The 19,518-nt window shown below is 62.0% G+C and overlaps 4 protein-coding genes across 17 annotated transcripts; 2 read left to right on the top strand and 2 right to left on the bottom strand.

The window, feature by feature from the left end:
* Nucleotides 1–206: 206 nt before the first annotated feature.
* Nucleotides 207–1,658, bottom strand: TMEM203 (transmembrane protein 203). Its single transcript, XM_008970114.5, has one exon. The coding sequence runs from the start codon at nt 1,538–1,540 to the stop codon at nt 1,130–1,132; it is 411 nt and encodes a 136-aa protein (XP_008968362.1). The 5' UTR covers nt 1,541–1,658; the 3' UTR covers nt 207–1,129.
* Nucleotides 1,659–1,767: 109 nt separating this feature from the next.
* On the top strand, nt 1,768–15,412 carry NDOR1 (NADPH dependent diflavin oxidoreductase 1). Of its 13 annotated transcripts, none has more exons than XM_003816999.6 (14): nt 1,768–2,044; nt 2,364–2,441; nt 8,610–8,707; nt 9,892–9,990; nt 10,079–10,180; nt 10,316–10,525; nt 10,682–10,803; nt 10,910–11,130; nt 11,207–11,314; nt 11,519–11,633; nt 11,771–11,917; nt 12,011–12,129; nt 12,206–12,300; nt 12,384–15,412. In XM_003816999.6, exons 1-14 carry the CDS (start codon nt 1,910–1,912, stop codon nt 12,526–12,528), a joined length of 1,794 nt encoding a protein of 597 aa, XP_003817047.2. In that variant the 5' UTR covers nt 1,768–1,909; the 3' UTR covers nt 12,529–15,412. The 13 variants fall into 13 exon arrangements, with proteins under 13 accessions (XP_003817047.2, XP_003817048.2, XP_034785516.1 ...); XM_003817000.5 differs by having other exon boundaries at nt 12,179–12,300; XM_055117416.1 differs by having other exon boundaries at nt 1,813–2,044; nt 2,413–2,441.
* Nucleotides 14,048–15,412, top strand: LOC117974405 (uncharacterized). Its single transcript, XM_034929627.2, has one exon. The coding sequence runs from the start codon at nt 14,048–14,050 to the stop codon at nt 14,651–14,653; it is 606 nt and encodes a 201-aa protein (XP_034785518.1). The 3' UTR covers nt 14,654–15,412.
* Nucleotides 15,413–16,290: 878 nt separating this feature from the next.
* Nucleotides 16,291–19,453, bottom strand: RNF208 (ring finger protein 208). Of its 2 annotated transcripts, none has more exons than XM_034929629.4 (2): nt 17,952–19,453; nt 16,291–17,775 (listed from the first exon to the last, which is right to left on the bottom strand). In XM_034929629.4, exon 2 carries the CDS (start codon nt 17,247–17,249, stop codon nt 16,464–16,466), a length of 786 nt encoding a protein of 261 aa, XP_034785520.1. In that variant the 5' UTR covers nt 17,250–17,775; nt 17,952–19,453; the 3' UTR covers nt 16,291–16,463. The 2 variants fall into 2 exon arrangements, with proteins under 2 accessions (XP_034785520.1, XP_034785519.1); XM_034929628.3 differs by having other exon boundaries at nt 18,026–18,286.
* Nucleotides 19,454–19,518: the final 65 nt, after the last annotated feature.

Here is a 19,518-nt window from a genome sequence, read left to right as displayed (position 1 = left end):
CGTGCCTGAGTTACCCACCTCCTAGAGCAGGAAGGAGGGATTCTCCAGAACAAGTGATTCCCACCACCACCATCCACTAAGCTCTAGCCGCCACAGGTTTCAATCCATTTAAAACCGCAGCTCTATAACCAGCTACACCACGTAGCAGAGAGTATCTCAATATTCATCCTATTTAACCCTTGAGGGTTACAGGCAACCACTATTCATTTCAGGAAAACATTCTCTTACTTTATTTGCATCTCAGCAAAGGTTCTCATTTGGCACCTGACTGGCATCAAACCAAAGTTCGTAGGCCAACAAAGATGGGCCACTCACAAGCTTCCCATTTGTAGATCTCAGTGCCTATGAGTATCTGACACCTGTTCCTCTCTTCAGTCTCTTAGGGAGGCTTAAATCTGTCTCAGGTGTGCTAAGAGTGCCAGCCACAAGGTGGTCAAAAGTCCACAAAACTGCAGTCTTTGCTGGGATAGTAAGCAAAGCAGTGCCTGGACAGCAGAGTTCTTTTCTTGGGCAACAGATAACCAGACAGGACTCTAATCGTGCTCTTATTCAACATTCTTCTGTCTCTGCCTAGTCTGGAATAAAAAGCCAATCTCTCTCGTGGCACAGGGAAGGAGATACAAGCTCGTTTACATGTGATAGATCTAACAAAGGCATCTACCGAAGTCTGGTCTGGATAGACGGCACAGGGAGCTCTTAGGTCAGCGCTGCTGGTTGGAGGACATTCCTGAGTCCAGCTTTGCAGCCTTTGTGCAACAGTACTTTCCCAGGATCCACAGGAAATACTCAGAGTCCACCTGGACATTTTACTTATATTCAGTTTCCAAGTGTCAGAGGGGTTCAGGACTGTCTGGCCTGGGGGGCCTCCTCATGACCTCAATTCAGGATTATCTACTCAAAGCATTAAACAAAAGGAAATACATTTTCAGGATGAAGGCTGCTCTTTTAAGCCCTGCTGAAGAAACCATTTCAAACAGGATTGGAATAGGGAAACCCGGCACTCAGCTCGGCGCAAGCCGGCGGTGCCTTCAGACTAGGGAGCCTCTCCTCCGGTGCGCTGCAAGTAGGGCCTCGGCTCGAGGTCAACATTCTAGTTGTCCAGCGCTCCCTCTCCGGCACCTCGGTGAGGCTAGTTGACCCGACAGGCGCGGATCATGAGCAGCTGCAGGAGAATGAAGAGCGGGGACGTAATGAGGCCGAACCAGAGCTCCCGAGTCTGCTCCGCCAGCTTCTGGCACAACAGCATCTCGAAGACGAACTTGAGACTCAGGACCGTGAGTACCCAGAAAAGGCGGAGCACCGCCAGCCGCTTCTCTCCATCCTGGAAGAGGCGCACGGACACGATGGTGGTGAAGTAGGTGCTGAGCCCGTCAGCGGCGAAGAAAGGCACGAACACGTTCCACCAGGAGAGGCCCGGGACCAGGCCATCCACACGCAGTGCCAGCAGCACAGAGAACACCAACAGGGCCAGCAGGTGCACGAAGATCTCGAAGGTGGCGAAGCCTAGCCACTGCACCAGCTCCCGGAGCGAGAAGAGCATCGCGCCCGTTGAGCGCGGGCCGGGGCCCGGCCGAGCGTGCCACCCGCGGGGCTGCGTCTCCTCTCCCCGTGGCCCTCGCCCGCGCCTGCCGCCGCTGCTGCGAGAGAGAGGCAGCGAGCGGCCCCGCCAGCCCCAGCCCTCGGCCCTGATGCGCCGGCAATCCCCCGGCCCCGACCCGGGACTCAACCCTGGCCGCCCGTGAACGCCCGCCTCGATCGGACGCCATGCCCCACAGGGCGCGTCCCTAGTGCGTCACTTCCGGTCGACGGCGGAAGGCGGAAGGCGGAAGGCGGAGCGGTCCCTGCAACCCGGCCGGCGGGAACTGCCTTCTAGTTTTTAGTCTCAGACCAGACCACCGGGCGCGCCCCGATGCCGAGCCCGCAGCTTCTGGTGCTCTTCGGCAGCCAGACAGGCACGGCTCAGGATGTGTCGGAGAGACTGGGTCGCGAGGCCCGGCGCCGGCGGCTTGGCTGCCGGGTGCAGGCCCTGGACTCCTACCCGGTGGTGAGGGCTCGCTAGGGCCTCGGCGTGGGGGACGAGCAGGCCTGGCGTGCCCGCCTCGCGGGGTCATCGACCCAAAAGGCGTCGCATTTTCTCTGAGAGCGGGTCTGTCCCTTATGGCGGATTTAGGGAAGGAGGTTTGGGAAGGGGAGTTCAGTTTAGCACCTGGAGGAGGTTGGAACCTGAAAGAGAAGACGGTCTGGCTGCTCACATAAATCCCTCTGCCCTGTCAGCCTGAGTAAAGGAGAAGGGGGTCAAGTTTTGGGAAGGACGCCCGGTCCTTACAGCCGGAGGTCTTACGTGTGTGTGTCTTTTTGTTGAGGTGAATCTGATTAACGAGCCCCTGGTGATATTTGTTTGTGCAACTACAGGCCAAGGAGACCCCCCTGACAACATGAAGGTAAGGCTGGCCTGATGTGGCTCCTCAGATCCCTGCCCTCGACCCTCACCCCGTTTTCATTGCCTGGCGTCTAGGTGCAGTAAATAGCTCTCCTTTATCTCATGCACCTTCAGAGGTGGATTTGAGAGAACGTCCATGAGTGGGGCTGGGGGCTCCGGTTGCCCTCTCTAATAAACTCTTCGTAGCCACCAAATAGCCTTATTATCCGTTTTAACCTTTCTTATTTTTCCAGGGCTATCTATATGTGCATCTAGTCTGGGTCTTGTGTGTATTTCTAGACTGTATGACCCTCAGGGAATGTTGCTGAATTCTCTGACCATCTTTTAAGCACATATTCTATTCTTGGCACAGTCTGGTGCTGGGGATCCAGCTGTGAACCCAGCAGCCATATTTCCATCCTGGCAGAGTTCACACTGTAGCAGAAGCAGCTAACGGGCAATGACAGTGCCAGCAAACACCTGCTGCTGGGGAAAGTAGCATATGTCACAGGAGCACTGATAAGGGGCATCGAGCCTTATCTCACCCAACCTTGGGGCCCAGGCAGAGGTTTCTGGAAGAAAAGAGTGTAAGCTGAGTCACGGAAGGATGCGTGAGGGCTAGTCAGGCACCGAGGAAGAAGGAGCAGTCTGTGCAGAGGAAAAAGATGATTTGGTTTGTGTGAAAAGTGGAAAGCAGCTCAGGGTGGCCAAGGTGAGGAGTGCACTGGGGCAAGGGGGGAGGAGAAGAGAGGCAGGAAGCCAGGCCCAGTCCAAAGAGCCTGAGTGACCACAGCAAGGCAGATGGGCTTGAAATGAAGGGTTGTCGGAACTGTAGGGGTGACACAGTCATGTTCCTAAGCTAGCAAAACCACACTGGTCTGCAGGAGAGCAGGAATAATGCCATGAGATGCACAGGACAGGCAGCAGATGCTACCGATCTGAGCTAAGGTGGTGGCAGAAGATAGAAGTGGACACATTGCAGTGGTGTCAGGAAGAGAGAGTCCCCGGGACATGGAACGGACCCAATAGGTCAAGCAGAATCGAGACAGGGATGTGGGCTCTGGAACCAAGATGGATGGTGGTTCCATCCACAGAAATCAGAGAACACGGTGGGAGTAGGGGGCTGTGCAGGAAGGGAACCTGGAGACATTGAAGTGGAGAAGTGCAGTAGGACTAGCGCTCCAAGGAAGATCCTGGGGCGGAGGTAGGTGTTGAGGTAGCCACAATACAGAAGTGTGAGAAGAGGAAGCTCCTCTCTCCCCACAGGACAGGCTGCCCAGAACGTTAGAGCCCAGGAGGGCAGGAGAGTGACCAAGCAGCTAGAAGAGAGGGTGCAGCACCCCAAGGAGAGGACTGGGGGAGTGGGTGTTCCAGGAAGGGCTCTGGCATGTAAAGCTGCACAGAAGTCAAATCAGATAAAGCCTGAGAGGGATCCATGGGATTTCTTGGCAAAGGGATTGTTGGTGATACCAGGAAGAGCAGCTTCAGTGGCTCATGGGGAGAGAAGCCAGATTACAGGAGATCAGCAACTGAGAGAGTGAGTGGAGAGCATCTTTTAAGAATGTCTTGAGTGTGGGCCGGGTGCGGTGGCTCACGCCTGTAATCTCAGCACTTTGGGAGGCCGAGGCGGGCGAATCACGAGGTCAGGAGTTCGAGACCAGCCTGGCCAACATGGTGAAACCCGTCTCTACTAAAATTACAACAATTAGCTGGGCACGGCGCAGTGGCGCGTGCCTGTAATCCCAGCTACTCGGGAGGCTGAGGCAGGAGAATCACTTGAACCAGGGAGTCGGAAGTGGCAGTGAGCTGAGATTGCGCCACTGCACTCCAGCCTGGCGACAGAGCTAGACTCTGTCAAAAAAAAAAAAAAAAAAAAAGAGCCGGGCACTGTGGCTCACACCTGTAATCCTAGCACTTTGGGAGGCCGAGGCAGGCAGATCACGAGGTCAGGAGATCGAGACCATCCTGGCTAACACAGTGTGAAACCTCGTCTCTACTAAAAATACAAAAAACTACCCGGATGTGGTGGCGGGCACCTGTAGTCCCAGCTACTCGGGAGGCTGAGGCAGGAGAATGGCGTGAACCCGGGAGGCAGAACTTGCAGTGAGCCGAGATCGCGCCACTGCACTCCAGCTTGGGCAACAGAGTGAGACTCCGTCTCAAAAACAAAAAAAAGACAAAAAACAGAACAAACAAAAAAAACCCACGTCTGGCTGTGAAAAAGCTAAAGAGTTAAAAAGAAGGAGTTTTTTATGAGAGACATTTGCCGGGCACAGTGGCTCATGCCTGTAATCCCAGCAATTTGGGAGGCCGAGGTGGGAAGATCGCTTGAGCCCAGGAGTTCAAGACCAGACTGGGCAGCATCGTGAGACCTCATCTCTACAGAAAATTCAAAGTGAACTGGTGCAGTGGCTCATGCCTGTGATCACAGTTACTCCAGAGGCTGAGGTGGGAGGAGCTCTTGAACTTGGGAGGTTAAAGCTGCAGTGAGCTGTGATCACACCACTACACTCCAGCCTGGGTGACAGAGCAAGACCCTGTCTCAAAAAAAAAAAGACGGGAGAAACTTGACATGTTTTTTTTGTTGTTGTTTGTTGTTGTTGTTTGTTTTGAGACGGAGTCTCGCTCTGTCGCCCAGGCTGGAGTGCAGTGGCGTCGATCCCAGCTCACTGCAAGCACTGCCTCCCGGGTTCGCGCCATTCTCCCGCCTCAGCCTCCCAAGTAGATGGGACTACAGGCGCCGCCACCACGCCCAGCTAATTTTTTGTATTTTTTTTAGTAGAGATCGGGTTTCACCATGTTAGCCAGGATGATCTCAATCTCCTGACCTCGTGATCCACCTGCCTCAGCCTCCCAAAGTGGTGGGATTACAGGCGTGAGCCACCACACCCGGCCAAAACTTGGCATGTTTAATTGCTGGCAGGGGAGAGACAGGAGAAAGAGGCTGAAGACTGAGTAGGGATGGCAGGGGATGTGCAGCGGCTTGGGGGAGAGCTGAGCATAGGTCGAGGGGTCTCAGATAGAATGGGATGGAAGAGAAGGGGTTTCAGAGTGGAGCACAGGCACGGGAAGGGAATGGTGGGATAGGGAAGCCGCAGAGCATGGGAGAGGAGAGGGACTGAGGCTGGGCTGGGCATTCAGTCAGCCAGTGGCAGGAAGCTGGTGCTAATGCCGGGATTCAGGCCAACGAGGAAAGGAAGAGTCCCAAGTATGGGCACCCACAGAGAAGACCAGGAGTTGGGGGGGTGCAGCTAATGCCCACAGCGGGAACTGGGAGCTCCTTGAAGAGGCTGTGGACCCAGGGCCCATGGCCTCAGAGGCAGAGGCGAGTCTTAGTGGCTATCCATAGCTAAACCAGAGGACCCTGGCTCTCCATCCACAGCGAAACAGGTAGACCCTGGCTCCTTGCTGAGGATGCTGTAGGTGAGGCAGGTGCCCCCAGCAGCAGACAGGAGAAAACAGAGGAACCACAGTGAAAGGCCAAGTGACCAGGTCCCTGCCTGTCTGGTGAAGAAACCCATGGGGCGCTGGGCACGCTGGCCCAAGCCTGTAATCCCAACACTTTGGGAGGCCGAGGCGGGTGGATCACCTGAGGTCAGGAGTTTGAGACCAGCCTGGCCAACATGACGAAACCCCATCTCTACTAAAAATACAAAAAATTAGCTGGGTGTATTGGTGCATGCCTGTAATCTCAGCTACTCAGGAGGTTGAGGCAGGAGAATCACTTGAACCCGGTAAGTGGAGGTTGCAGTGAGCCAAGATCACACCACTGCACTCCAGCCTGGGTGAAAACATGCACCAGAAAGAACCACACCCCACCCGAGGAAAGCCCCGCATAACAGGCAGAGATGGGCAGAGGCCGAAGCAGCCAAGGATGTTACCCCCACGGGGCAAAGCTGGAGACTCAGGAACAGGAAACAGTTTTTTCTCTTTCTCTTTTTCTTTTTCTTTCTGGAGACAGAGCTCTCGCTCTGTTGCCCAGGCTGGAGTGCAGTGGCAGCCATCAACGGTTCACTGCCCCCTGACCTTCCAGACTCAGGTGATCCTCCCACCTCAGCCTCCTGGGTAGCAGGGACTGCAGGTGCACACCACCACATGCAACTAATTTTTTTTTTTTTTTGTATTTGTTGTAGAGATGGGGTCTCAAGCTCCTGGGCTCAAGCAGTCTGCCTGCCTCGTCCTCCCAAAGTGCTAGGTTTGCAGGTGTGAGCCACCACACCTGGCCAGAAATAGTTCTTTAAATGGACATGAAAAAACTTTAAAAGATTAGAAGACGCTGGGCGCAGTGGCTCAAGCCTAGAATCCCAGTGCGTTGAGAAGCCAAGGTGTGGGAGGATTGCTTGAGCCCAGGAGTTTGAGACCAGCCTGGGCAACATGGCAAGACCCAGTCTCTACAAACAAAATAATAATAAATTAGCTGGGCGTGGTGACACACACCTGTAATCCCCACTACTTGGGAGGCTGAGGTGGGAGGATTGCTTGAGCCCAGAAGGTCAAGGCTGCAGTGAGCTGTGATTTCAAGACTGCATTCCAGCTTGGATGACAGAATGAGACCCTGTCTCAACAACAAAAAAGGCCGGGCACGACGGCTCACGCCTCTAATACCAACACTTTGGGAGGCCGAGGTGGGTGGGTCACTTGAGGTTAGGAGTTCGAGACCAGCCTGGCCAACATGGTGAAACCCTGTCTCTACTAAAAATACAAAAATTAGCCAGGCATGGTGGCGCGCACCTGTAATCCCAGCTACTTGGGAGGCTGAGGCAGGAGAATCACTTGAACCTGGGAGGCAGAGGTTGCAGTGAGCTGAGGTCGCGCCATTGCACTCCAGCCTGGGCTACAGAGTGAGACTCCATCTCAAAAAAAGATGAGAAATCCTTCTAGAAAGTATGACAAAAAGCAAGATAGAAAATGGAAGGAAGCAGATACCAAAATTCGAAGATAATTCCAGTGGCCTCAGAATGAGAAGACAATGGTGGAGAGGAAGTTATCCAGGAAAGTCATGATGTCTAGAGCGGGGTCTGCGGCCAGAGAGCCCCATGCCCAGGAAGGGCCCTGCTGAGAATGAAAGGGCTACCCCCGGGGCATGTCACTGTGGGTTTAGCCTCTGGGGACAGAGTGCCCTACACACCCCAAGGGCAGCAAGTGGGGCCCTGGACAGACCCAGCCGCATGCCAGTCGAGTGAGGGAAAAGTCACAAGAATGTTCTCTCCGGAACCCTTTTCTCGGGAAGGAGGAAGTTCACCAAACGGAGCAGGGAAGAGAGTCTTTTGGGATTCAGGAAGCAAGGGTGTCTCAACAGCAGGGCGCTAGGGAGGGTCCCGGGGGCAAGAGGCTGGGTACATTTGCTCGCATAGCGTGGCCCAGAGAGGCAGCTGATGAGGCAGTGAGGTCCCGGGAGGCCAGGGGTGGTCCAGGGCCGGGGTCAGAGCTGTGGGCTGACAAGGCCAGGGCCTCCCTGTCCGCTAGCCTCCATGCTTGGCCACGGGCAGGGGAGGTGGGTGGGCGGTGAAGACCACGCACACAGGCCACCTGGGATCCAGGTAGGGAGGGGGCAGTAGGTTCCTTGGGGGGGCTTCTGATCAAGCTGGGAGGACACCGTGGAAGGCAGGGTGTGGAACCAGAGGGTCTGGACCCTGTTGGCTCGAGGTCCTGCAGCCACGGAAGGAGGGGGATGTGTCTCAGCGACACTGGAACCTCAGAGGGCCGAGTGTGAGAGCCCTTGGGATGGACCTCAGAGGTCTGAGTATAGGAGCCTCTGGGACAGACCCACTCAGGGAGTGGAGGCCCACGCTCTGGCTGGGAAATGACAGGTGGAGGTGAGGGACCCCTGGGGCGGTGGACAGTTTGGAGACCAAGTGCAGAGCTGCTCCTGGCAGCTCAGAGCCTGGGGCAGAGGAGGGTGATGTCCCAGGAAGGAAGCTCCACGCAGGCCTGGAGAGCACAGCAGGGTCTGGCTCCTGTGGGCAGGGTGGGCCCTGGTCTCCCTAGACGCTGGACCAGCCCTGCCTCCTCCCGGTGCCCATCATCCTGCAGGCTGGACCCGGGCCCTGCCTTTTGGTCAGATAGGTCCAGTTGTATTCTGTCCCCGTCCTACCCCCCTGCCTGTTCCCCTGAGACCCTCCCCTCACCCCCTGCTGTGGGGCTAGCCTAGAGGTCGAGGACTCTGACTCAGAGTTTCCTCCGGCTGTAGAACTTCTGGGGGTTTATATTCCGGAAGAACCTGCCCTCCACTGCCCTCTGTCAGATGGACTTTGCCGTCCTGGGCCTCGGGGACTCCTCATACGCCAAGTGAGTAGGGGATGGGACAGTGGGCGGCCGGAACGGTTCTGGGGGTCGAGCGACAGGTGTGCCGGCAGAGGACCGAGGCCAGCTTCCAGGGTCGGCCCCTGCGCGCCTCAGGGCCCTCGCAGTGGTACTGGCTTCTCCACGACGCTCCCTGGTGGGCACCCCAGGCTTCACGCTGCGGGGAGGGCACAGAGGGGAGCAGGCAGGGTGGCAAAGGGCTGGGCTCCAGCCACGCTGACGTCACACAGGCCTACCTGGCGCCGGTCCCCACTTTTACAAAAAGGCGTGCTGTGAAGTGTTGACGACTTTGAGCCTGGAGGAGGACCCCGTATGCTCCTGCCCCCCCAGAGGCCGCCTCTGCCTTTTCTCCTGGGCATTTTCACAGTGCTCCTCTGCACCCTACGCAAGGAGTGGCATGTTCAGTGTGCAAATGGCATCTTTAGACCCCACAACGGTGAAAACCCCGACTGTCCACGTAGGGCCCAGGTCCGCTGAGCACCGAGCATCAAAAGCCGTTTGCGTAGCCGGGTGTCAGTCATTTCAGATGAAAAAGAGAGAACGGGAAGATCGGAGACAGCTCCCCCCGGTTCTGCCGGGAGGTTTTGTTCCGTGCGTGACGTAGGTCCGTGCATGACGTTGTTTCCTGCGTGACGTTGTTCTGTGTGGGACACAGTGTTCGTTCAAGAGAGGGAGGGAGGCCGCTGCCGACAGCGTTCCCAGGGAGGAGCGTGACCCAGAGCCAGTCATGCCTCGGAACCAGAGTGAGAAGAGAAACTGACCCCCGGGAAGATTCCTGGCTCTCTCCCCAGCACAGAGTTTCTTAGCTGAGGAGTGACCCACACCTTGGCTGGGGGCCTGGAGGCCTCAGCTGCCTCAAGTCCCTGCCCAGGGATGAGGGCCCATCAGTGGGATGAGGCTGCATGCTCCCGCCCACACAGGCTCATTCTTCGCGAGCAGAGGACCTGCTGCTTGGCACCCTGGCAGCTGCCCTGGTCTCGGCAGCCCCTGGCGTGTGGAGGCCCTGCCCCCTCCTAGGGTGCGGCCAGCGTGGAGTGTGTTTTCCACCCGAGGGAGGCCCTCCCCAGGCTCCACTCTTCGCCCGGGCTCCACTCTCCCAGGTTCCACTCTGCCTGGGCACCACTCTCCGCCCAGGCTCCAGCCCAGGACCAGCCTCACTGTCTCCACAGGTTCAACTTCGTGGCCAAGAAGCTGCACCGACGGCTACTGCAGCTTGGGGGCAGCGCCCTCCTGCCCGTGTGCCTGGGCGATGACCAGCATGAGCTGGGGTGAGTCTGCGGGCGTGGCACCCGCCTCCACAGTCTGGTCTGGCCACACGCGGGGTCCGTTCAGGCCAGCGCACGTGCTCCCTCCCAGGCCCGACGCTGCTGTGGACCCCTGGCTGCGAGACTTGTGGGACAGGGTTCTGGGGCTGTACCCGCCGCCTCCGGGCCTCGCTGAGATCCCTCCCGGAGTCCCGTGAGTGTGGGCCCCGGGTCACCCACAGGCGCAGCAGACCCAACCTGGCCTGGGGACCTCGCCCTGGGTCCCTCCCGTGTGGGTGGGCGGCCCCTGGGGAGTGGGACCTGGTCTGACCCGCGTGCCCTCCCGCAGCCTGCCCTCCAAGTTCACCCTGCTGTTCCTCCAAGAGGCACCCAGCACGGGCTCTGAGGGGCAGCGGGTAGCTCACCCCGGCTCTCAGGAGCCCCCGTCAGAGTCGAAGCCCTTCCTAGCACCCATGATCTCCAACCAGAGAGTCACCGGCCCCTCCCACTTCCAGGACGTTCGGCTGATTGAGTTTGACATCTTGGGCTCCGGCATCAGGTGGGGACTGCTGGGGACCGAGGAGGGCAAGGTGAGGTGGGCCGTGGGTCTGGGGTTCGGAGGAGGCTGGGCCGGGCTGCAGGGGATGACTTCCATCCGGGGCCCCGACATCCTCCCTGCGGAGTCCCCACAGCCCTGGTGGCTTCTTCCACACAGCTTTGCTGCTGGTGATGTGGTGCTGATTCAGCCCTCCAACTCGGCTGCCCATGTCCAGCGGTTCTGCCAGGTGCTGGGCCTGGACCCTGACCAGCTCTTCATGCTGCAGCCGCGGGAGCCAGGTGAGCCCGGCCTCGGCCACCCTGACTCTCTGCCCTCTCCCGTGCCCTGGGCCCCCACCCCAAGGGCTCCGCCGCAGCCCACGGAGGCCTCCCACTCACCCTGCAGATGTCTCCTCCCCCACGAGGCTGCCCCAGCCCTGCTCCATGCGGCACCTCGTGTCCCACTACCTGGATATCGCCAGCGTGCCTCGCCGCTCCTTCTTCGAACTCCTGGCCTGTCTATCCCTCCATGAGCTGGAGCGGGAGAAGCTGCTGGAGTTCAGTTCTGCCCAAGGCCAGGAGGAGCTCTTTGAATACTGCAACCGGCCCCGCAGGACCATCCTGGAGGTGAAATGGGAGGGCGGCAGGCCCAGCCCCTGAGCTACAGCCACGCTGCAGCCACCCTGAGACTCTCTTTGCCTAGGTGCTCTGTGACTTCCCGCACACAGCTGCCGCCATCCCTCCCGACTACCTGTTGGACCTCATCCCCGCTATCCGGCCGAGGGCCTTCTCCATCGCTTCCTCGCTGCTGGTGAGGGGCCTGGTGGTTGGAGCCCAGGACCGGCCCTGGGAAAGCTGGGACCGGGGCTGTGGGGTTTTGTAAGCAGGGGCTGCCCTCTGACCAGGTGACGTTCCCCCAGTCGGACTGCCTCTGCGGGAGGTAGGTGGGGCCCACGGCCCAGGCACAGGTGAGGGCAGCCTTGTTCCACCACCCCCACCCCGCCGTCCTCCCCAGATTCACCCCTCACGGCTGCAGATCCTCGTGGCTGTAGTGCAGTTCCAGACTCGCCTCAAGGAGCCCCGCCGGGGCCTCTGCTCCTCCTGGCTGGCATCCCTGGACCCTGGGCAAGGTGACCCCTGCTCCCAGGGTGGGGGCCGTGGGCCCATATCCCCTTCTGTCCCATGCTCGTGCAAATGCTGGGCTAGGGCCCCCGCAGACTCAGCACAGGTCTTTGATCCTCTTCATGCCACCTCCTTCCTGCAATAGGACCTGTCCGGGTGCCCCTCTGGGTGCGGCCTGGGAGTCTGGCCTTCCCAGAGACACCAGACACACCTGTGATCATGGTGGGGCCTGGCACTGGGGTAGCCCCCTTCCGAGCAGCCATCCAGGAGCGTGTGGCCCAGGGCCAGACTGGTGAGCACCCAGGGTCCCAGGGCAGGGTTGTGGCCAGGGCTCCCCAGCTGAACCTCAAGGACCTGTGGCCAAGAGCACCCTGTATTTCCCTAGGAAACTTCTTGTTTTTTGGCTGCCGCTGGCGGGACCAAGACTTCTACTGGGAGTCTGAGTGGCAGGAGCTGGAGAAGCGGGAGTGTCTGACCCTCATCCCTGCCTTCTCCCGGGAACAGGTGTGTATGTTCAGGGGCTGGGAAAGGAGGGGAGGGAGCTCCGGCTCAGCCCCCAGCCCTGTTCTCTGCCCTACAGGAGCAGAAAGTATATGTGCAGCACCGGCTCCGGGAGCTGGGGTCGCTTGTGTGGGAACTGCTGGACCACCAGGGTGCATACTTCTACCTGGCAGGGTGAGCTGGCCTGCGTGCAGCAGGAGTGGGCCCAGCCCCTGAGTGCCGGGCCTCATTGCGCCTTCTGCGACCTGCCCCTCTAGCAATGCCAAGTCCATGCCAGCGGACGTCTCGGAAGCCCTGATGTCCATCTTCCAGGAGGAGGGTGGACTCTGCAGCCCGGACGCAGCCGCGTATCTAGCCAGGCTCCAGCAGACACGGCGCTTCCAGACCGAGACGTGGGCCTGAGGCCCGCGGCTGCCCGTGCCCCCTCTGACATCCATCCTCCTGGGAGCCCAGGAAGGCATCCACGAGGGAGCTCCTGGCCAGCAGCCGTCATCCTCTCGGACCAGCCAGCTGGTCCTCTGGGAACAGCCAGCTCCCGAGCACAGCCGCACTCCTGTTGACCCTGGATCCCACCCTTTGAGCCTGACCCCACTGCAGCCTCTGCCCAGCCAGCCCTGCGCTCCCCCACCCTGACAGTGAGCTGTGTCCTCGTCCCCCCACCCCCTTCCCAGTCGAGGTGGTGGCCTGGGCCACTCCACCTCACCGGTGCAGTGACCCAGGACGACGGCAGCAGCCCAGTGAGCACCAGGGGTGGCATAGGGCACCCATGAGGCTGCGCTGCACTCTTCTGCCCTGGGGCCACCTCGGCTGCTGCAGCCTGCCCAGCAGCACATTCCAATCACTGCCCCCGCACTCCCACAGGGCTCAGAGGCCACTAAGATGCCAGCTCCTTGAGAGCAGTGGGGGTGTCCCAGGCCAGAGCAGCCTCTTCCTCTCCTGGTCCCAGAAAAACCCTTGCAGTAAATGGTGGCCTCTGGGTGGCTACTTCTAGCGCAGGCTTCCTTCCTTCCTCTAGCTCCTCCCGGTGCCCTGGGTGCTGGGTGCTGGATGGGTGGGCATCCTCTAGCTCCTCCCGGTGCCCTGGGTGCTGGATGCTGGATGGGTGGGCGCCACGGTGCACCCTTGTTGGGCTGCCTGTGCCCGAGTGGCCTCTGCAGCTCTTATGTCTGCCTCTAATGGGATGTGCGCCCTGACTGCCTCGTTCTTAAGGGCATAGTGGGTCGGCTAAGATCTGATCGCCAGGACTGGGTTCTGGGCAGGTGCTGGGAAGGCGGAGCCAAGCCGTCCGTGCCGCTAGGGAGCCGAGACTGCCGGAAAGAGGAGCGGCAGGAGGGGGCGTGGTTGTGCAGCCCCGCCCCTGGGAGGGGCTTTAGGCACTGGGAAGGAAAGTCCTGTTGGAGGAGTCCGGTGGCTGTTCACACCCGCCTCGCTGTCTTGGAGTCTTGATCTGTGGTCGGCGGGTCGCTGGCACAGGACTAAACATGGCTGAGGCTGGGCTCCAGCCAGATCTGGCTGGGGACAGCACCGCGTGGGCCCAGGATCCACCCAGAGCAGGCCGGCCTTGCTGGGGCCCCAGTCAAGTCCACTTCCAGTGAGGAGAGCCAGCCGGGAGGTCAGTGCCAGAGCCCTGGTGGAGCCCAGACCCTGCCTTCCCTTGAGGGCCACCCCTGTCGCCGCCCTGGGGTCCCTGTCCTCCTATCCTGACTCCTGCCCCAGGGCCACCACCCCTGAACTGTGCCCTGGGGCCCCCACCCTCCACCCGGCCGACTCCAGCTCTGGGCCTGTCAGTCCACCTGGGTCCTCTCTGGGCCCTGAGTGCCTGGACCCTCTGTGCCAAGCACCAGCAAGCGAAGGGGATGACCTTGGGCACCCCCAAGGTGCTGAGACTACAGCCAGTGAGCCCCTGCTGGGGGCCAAAGCCATGGAGGGTGCCTGGGCCCTTCCAACCTGGAAGGAGGAGGGGAGAGAGCAGGCAGCAGGGCAGGGGGAAGAGGAGGAGTGCCCAATCTGCACAGAGCCCTACGGGCCCAGAGAGCGCCGCCTGGCCCTGCTGAACTGTGGCCACGGCCTGTGTGCGGGCTGCCTGCACAGGCTGCTGGGCTCAGCCTCCAGTACCGACCTGGGACGGGTGCGCTGCCCGCTGTGCCGCCAGAAGACGCCCATGCTGGAGTGGGAGATCTGCCGGCTACAGGAGGAGCTGCTACAGGCCGACGGGCCCTCACGCCAGCCCCGCCGAGAGGCCCCTGCATCCTATCACCGCAACCCTGGGCCCTGGGGCTCCCTGGAGCACCGCTACCAGCTGCGCTTCCTGGCAGGGCCCGTGGGCGGCCGGGGCTGCCTGCCCTTCCTGCCCTGTCCACCCTGCCTGGGTGCCCGGCTCTGGACCCTGCGGGAGCGGGGACCCTGTGCCCGCCGCCTGGCGCTGCTGAGCCTGCTGGCCCTTGAGCTTCTGGGGCTGCTGCTGGTCTTCACGCCGCTCCTGCTGCTGGGACTGCTCTTCATGCTCCTGGACCGCTCTGGCCGCTGAGCAGAGCCCAGGACAGCCCCGCCGCCAACAGGCCAGGGGGCCCAGACTGGCCCACGTCCCCATGCCTGGGTGCTGTGAGGCCTGATGACCAGGCTGGAAAAACCCAAGGTTGGGTCCAGGGCAGTGGCCTTCAATCAAGACCTCCCATTGCTGAACCCACAACCAGGGCTACCCAGCGGCCTGACCCTGCCAGAGTCCATGGCTGCACTGCTGCCCAGACACTAGCTGAACCCAAGGACACCAGTGCCCAAGGACAGCTCCTGGAGGAGGCCAGCCCAGCAGGAAAGTCTGTGAGCAGGACCCCATTCACCCTGCGGCAGACGGGCACCGTACTGGCCACAGGCTGACGCCGGCCACACTTCCCCTCCGAGGGCCAGCTGAGCACAGCAGGCATGAAAGCAAACAGAGATACAGCAGTGAGTCAGTTCCTTGGAGAGGGCAGGGACTCCGCCCACCCTGTGTTCAGATAAGGGCCAGTGTGTGTCCCTGAAGGTTAGGCCAGCCGGGGGAGGGGTCCATGCTGCGAAAATTCAGCCTGCAAAGGCTCCTCTCCCCACTTGGTCAGGCCCAGACCAGGTGGGGGTTGGCGCTGGCCTGTGTTGCAGGGGGCAAGGGCCCACCCAGGCCTTGGAACATAAGCTCTGCCCCTGCACACCCTCATGTCACCACACCTGGGATGGAGACATCGGGTGGCCCAGCGAGAGATGGAGCACTGAGCCTGGAACGTGAAGCAGCTTTCAATAAACCAGCTCCTGGGGATGCCATTGTTACTACTTGTCTTTGTTACCCCATCTTCACCATCTGGGCGGGCTTTTTTTTTTTTTTTTTTTTTTTTTTTTGAGACAGAGCATCACTTAGTCACTCAGGCTGGAGTGCAGTGGCACGATCTCTGCTCACTGCAACCTCCATCTCCCGAGTTCAAGCAATTCTTTTGCCTCACCCTCCTGAATAGCTGGGATTACAGACATGCACCACCACACCTGGATAATTTTTTTTGTATTTTTAGTAGAGAAGAGGTTTCACCACGTTGGCCAGCCTGGTTTTGAACTCCTGACCTCAGGTGATCCATCTGCCTCGGCCTCCCAAAGTGCTGGGATTACAGGCGTGAGACACCGCACCCAGCCTGGGGCGGGCTCTTCCTCCCACCCAAGTGGTCCAGGTGCCAGACAGGAGGCGCTGGGTCCTTATTCCCCTACCACTATTTCAGCCAGTCTTTGTCCCTAACCCCTGCACAGATGCCCAAAGGCTACTCCCACACAACCTTGGAAGACCCGGGTGGGTGCTCAGGTCCAGGTGGGCACCAGGAGGGAAATCAACTGAGTTGTTCCCCACACAGGCACCCCCACACCATTGAAAATGTCCTCTCTGCCCAGCTGGGGTGGCTCTGCCAGGCGCACACAAGCAGCCCACTCTGTACGTGTGGGGGTTTGCACCCACACAGCCCACCCGGCCCTCCTGAGCTGCATGCACAGCCCAGCCCGGCCCCCAGTGCACAGGGCAGGCCCACCCCGAGCAGCGCTGGGCCTCTCTCTGGCAGCTCCAAGCTGGGCCCTCTCTGGGTTGCAGCCCTGGGTGCCCACCCTAGGCCCAGGCCTGAGCACAGCCCACAGGAGCAAGCTTCAGTCCAGGAACAGGTGCAAACTTTGGCAAAAAGTTTTAATGGCAAAGTTGGCTGCAGCGACAATGCCACTTGGGGTGGGGCCGGAAGCCATGGTGGGGAAGGAAGGGTCAGCGGGCGGCAGGGCAGGGCCGGGTCCCTGAAGAAGCAGCGAGCGAGGCTCAGCGGGCAGTGGCGGGCAGGCAGGCGCTACTACATGATGGAGCAGGCGGACAGTGGGTTCCGCACGTGGCAGGTGCACGCGGCCCCACAGTACTGCCGGAAGGTCTGGTAGCAGCTGCCCTCGGGCTCGGCCCCCCACTGACCCCCGGATGGGGCCGTCAGCGCCTCAGGCGGCAGGCGGCTCAGGATGGACGTGTTGACAGCCAGCGCGGCCAGGCCGTAGTCAGTGAAGAGCACAGTCTCGCGGCGGCAGGTGGGGCAAGAGATGAACTTGTACTTGGGGCAGGACTCGTAGAGAATCTGCAGGCACTGCTCACACACAGAGTGCAGGCAGGACAGCACGCGGGGCCTCCGCTGGGTGACATTGTAGGAGTGCCCACAGGTGGGGCACTCCAGGGGCTCGCCTGCCGCTGCCGAAGAAGCCGCCGAGGCCGAGGGGCCAGGCCGAATCACGTACTGATTCACAATGACCTCATCCTCTGGGGCCACGCGGGGAAAGCCCAGCTCCGAGCTTCCCTTACGGGGCCGCCGTGGCAGTGGCGGGGTATGGGGTGCCCCTTCCAAGGCAGGCATGTCCCCCCCACAGGCCTGGTTGACAATGATCTCTGTGTCTGAGGGCCAGGCACGCTTGGGTGCCAGAGTTGGGGTGGGCCGGGGAGCAGGCGGGAAGCAGGGGGCAGCCGGTAGCTCAGGGAACTTTTCAGGGTGGACAATCTTCATGGCCTCCATCTTGAGGATGACATGGGGACCCTTCAGGCAGGACATGAGGAGGCCCGGCCAGCCACTGCCCGCCTCGGGCCCGGGGTCAGAGGGCATCCGGCTGTCTCCAGTCAGACTGGATGTTCGGGTGGGTGGGGGCGTTGTGTGGGGCTGGGGGGCAGGTGACAGGGCAGCATCCTGGTCCCGCCAGGCCTGGGGGGAGCCCCGGACGGCCCGTGGACTCCTAGGGACAGCCGGCGAGAGTTGGGGGTGCAGGGCCCCCCCAAGTGGCCACAGTGGCTTCTCTGGTCCAGTCCTGGGAGGAGGAGGAAGGGGTGGGGGAGGGGGAGGCAGGCGGGGGCAGGGAGGGGTGGGAGGCTGCCCTGGGCTGGGGGTCTGGCCCAGGGTCTCACCCAGGGTCTCTGGCTGCTGAGGCTGGCGAGGGGGCGCGGGGGGGGCTCCCCCTGCAGCCGAGGTCAGCAGGCCGCGGGCCGGGACATCGGGGCAGGCAGGGGCTGGGTGGGCCCCATGGCTCCAGGACAGGGCGCCCAGGGAAGGCAGCTAGCCGAAGCGCTGGCTGCAGGAGGACCCGGGCGGCAGGCTCCGCGGCAGGAGCAGAGGCGAGGCCTGGGCCAGGCCTGAGCTGCAGGTGAGAGACGGCATGAGGGCAGTGCCCCGGCCACCCCCACCCTAGCCCTCGCCCTGCACAAAGGACCGGGCGCCCGACCTTTGACCCTGACCTCAGCCGTGGGATCCCGACCTCCGCGGGCCTCAGAACCCAACCCCCTCCCCGGTCCCCGCCTCCAAGGCCAGACGCACCTTCCCGAGGGCCGACCCCCGTCGCGTGGGGAGGGGCGCTGAGTCCGCCCCCGGCCCCCGCCCCCTGCGCTCACCTGCCCCAGCCTGGCGTCCCGGCCGCGCGCCGCCGCCGCAGAGGTTGTCTCAAAGGCAGGCCCGGACGCGGCGCCCGCGCCTCGGCCCGGCAGCTCGGGGGGCTCCGGCGGCTCCGGCGGCGGCCGCAGCGACCTCAGGCGATGGCGGGGCCCGGGCGGCACCGAGGGGCGCGGGCGTGGGGCGCGGGGCGCGGGGCGCGGGGCGCGGGTTTCGGCGCGGCGGCGACGGCGGCAGGTGCGTGCGGAGCGTGGCGCGCTCTGCGGCGGAGGCGCGGGGACCGCAGTGCGCGCGGCGCCCGCCCGCGCCCGCAGCGCCACCCCCCGTCTGGGGACCCGCGCGGGGTCCGCGGGGCGGGGCCAGCCTCCCGGCCGCCCCTCGGTCCGCTCCCGGCGTCGCTCTCGCCCGTGGACTGCGTGAGGGGCAGGACCCCCGCGTCGCCCCCAGTTCTCTCCAGGCTGACCCTGGGTCCTGGTCAAGCCCCCCCCCCCCAGATTCAGGAGGGGAATCCGGCTGTTCTTCTCCCTCACACTAGGAGGCCTCAGGACGCTGGAGTGAGAGGGAGGGGACCTGCGCGGAGGATCCCAGGGGAGCTGGTTCCAGGGCCCACCGGTGCCTGCCCCCGTCCCCGGCCCCCCGCCCCATGGGAAGGCCCCGAGTCCTCCAGCTCCGCCTGTGCCCGGTGCCGTAGCTCAGATAGATCGCTGTGACCCTAAGGGGCAAGAGCGGGGCGGGCGGAGCGGATCAGAAGGCCGAGGCCGGTGGACGGACGGGTCCGGTGGGAGTGCGCGAAGGACAGGCTGGCAGCCCAGTGCGGAGCGGAGGCGGCCCTGAGGACCGCACCTGCCCGGACAGGGTGGCCCCTGGCACTCCAGCGCGCAGGCCCGGGCCTCTCCGCTTCCTCACCCGGGGCTTCCCTGCCCTCCTGGGTCCGCCTTCTGCCTGTGGAGCCCTCAGGCTTGCTGGTCACCGTGAGGCAGGGGACCAGGGCTTCGAGGGCCTCCGCTGCCACGCTGTGACCAGCTCTGGCCCCGCACCTGGCCCTGGACAGCCTGGCCTCCTTCAGCTCCTCTCTCCGCTGGACTGGCCAGACCGCACCTGCTCTAGGCAGAGCCCCAGGGCCTGCAGAGTGCTGAGCCCAGAGGGGACGGTGCCGCTGGTGCGGGAGCTCGCGTGGGCAAAACAGGCTGGAGGAGCGGCCCTGCGCATAGGGTCTGGCTTGGCCCCTCTGTGGGGCCTCGGGCCAGTGTCACTCAGAAGAGCAATAGGGAGAGGTGTGCGGGTGACAGGGGCGCTGCTGGAGGGGTCCTTACGGGGCCCTGGCAAGATGGTGGGGCAACTGAGGCAGCCTGGGCCTGGGGAGGGCCAGGAGCCCAGCTCCGCCGCAGACTCTGCTCACCGACCCGGCGCGCGCCCGAGGAAGCACCAGGCCGCAGGCCCCGCCCCCTCAGCGAGACCCCACCCCGTAGGGGATGAGATCCCGCCCCCACCACGA

The sequence above is a fragment of the Pan paniscus genome, chromosome 11 (assembly GCF_029289425.2).
Source record: "Pan paniscus chromosome 11, NHGRI_mPanPan1-v2.0_pri, whole genome shotgun sequence".
NCBI lineage: Eukaryota > Metazoa > Chordata > Mammalia > Primates > Hominidae > Pan > Pan paniscus.
This window is presented reverse-complemented; position numbering and strand designations above follow the sequence as displayed.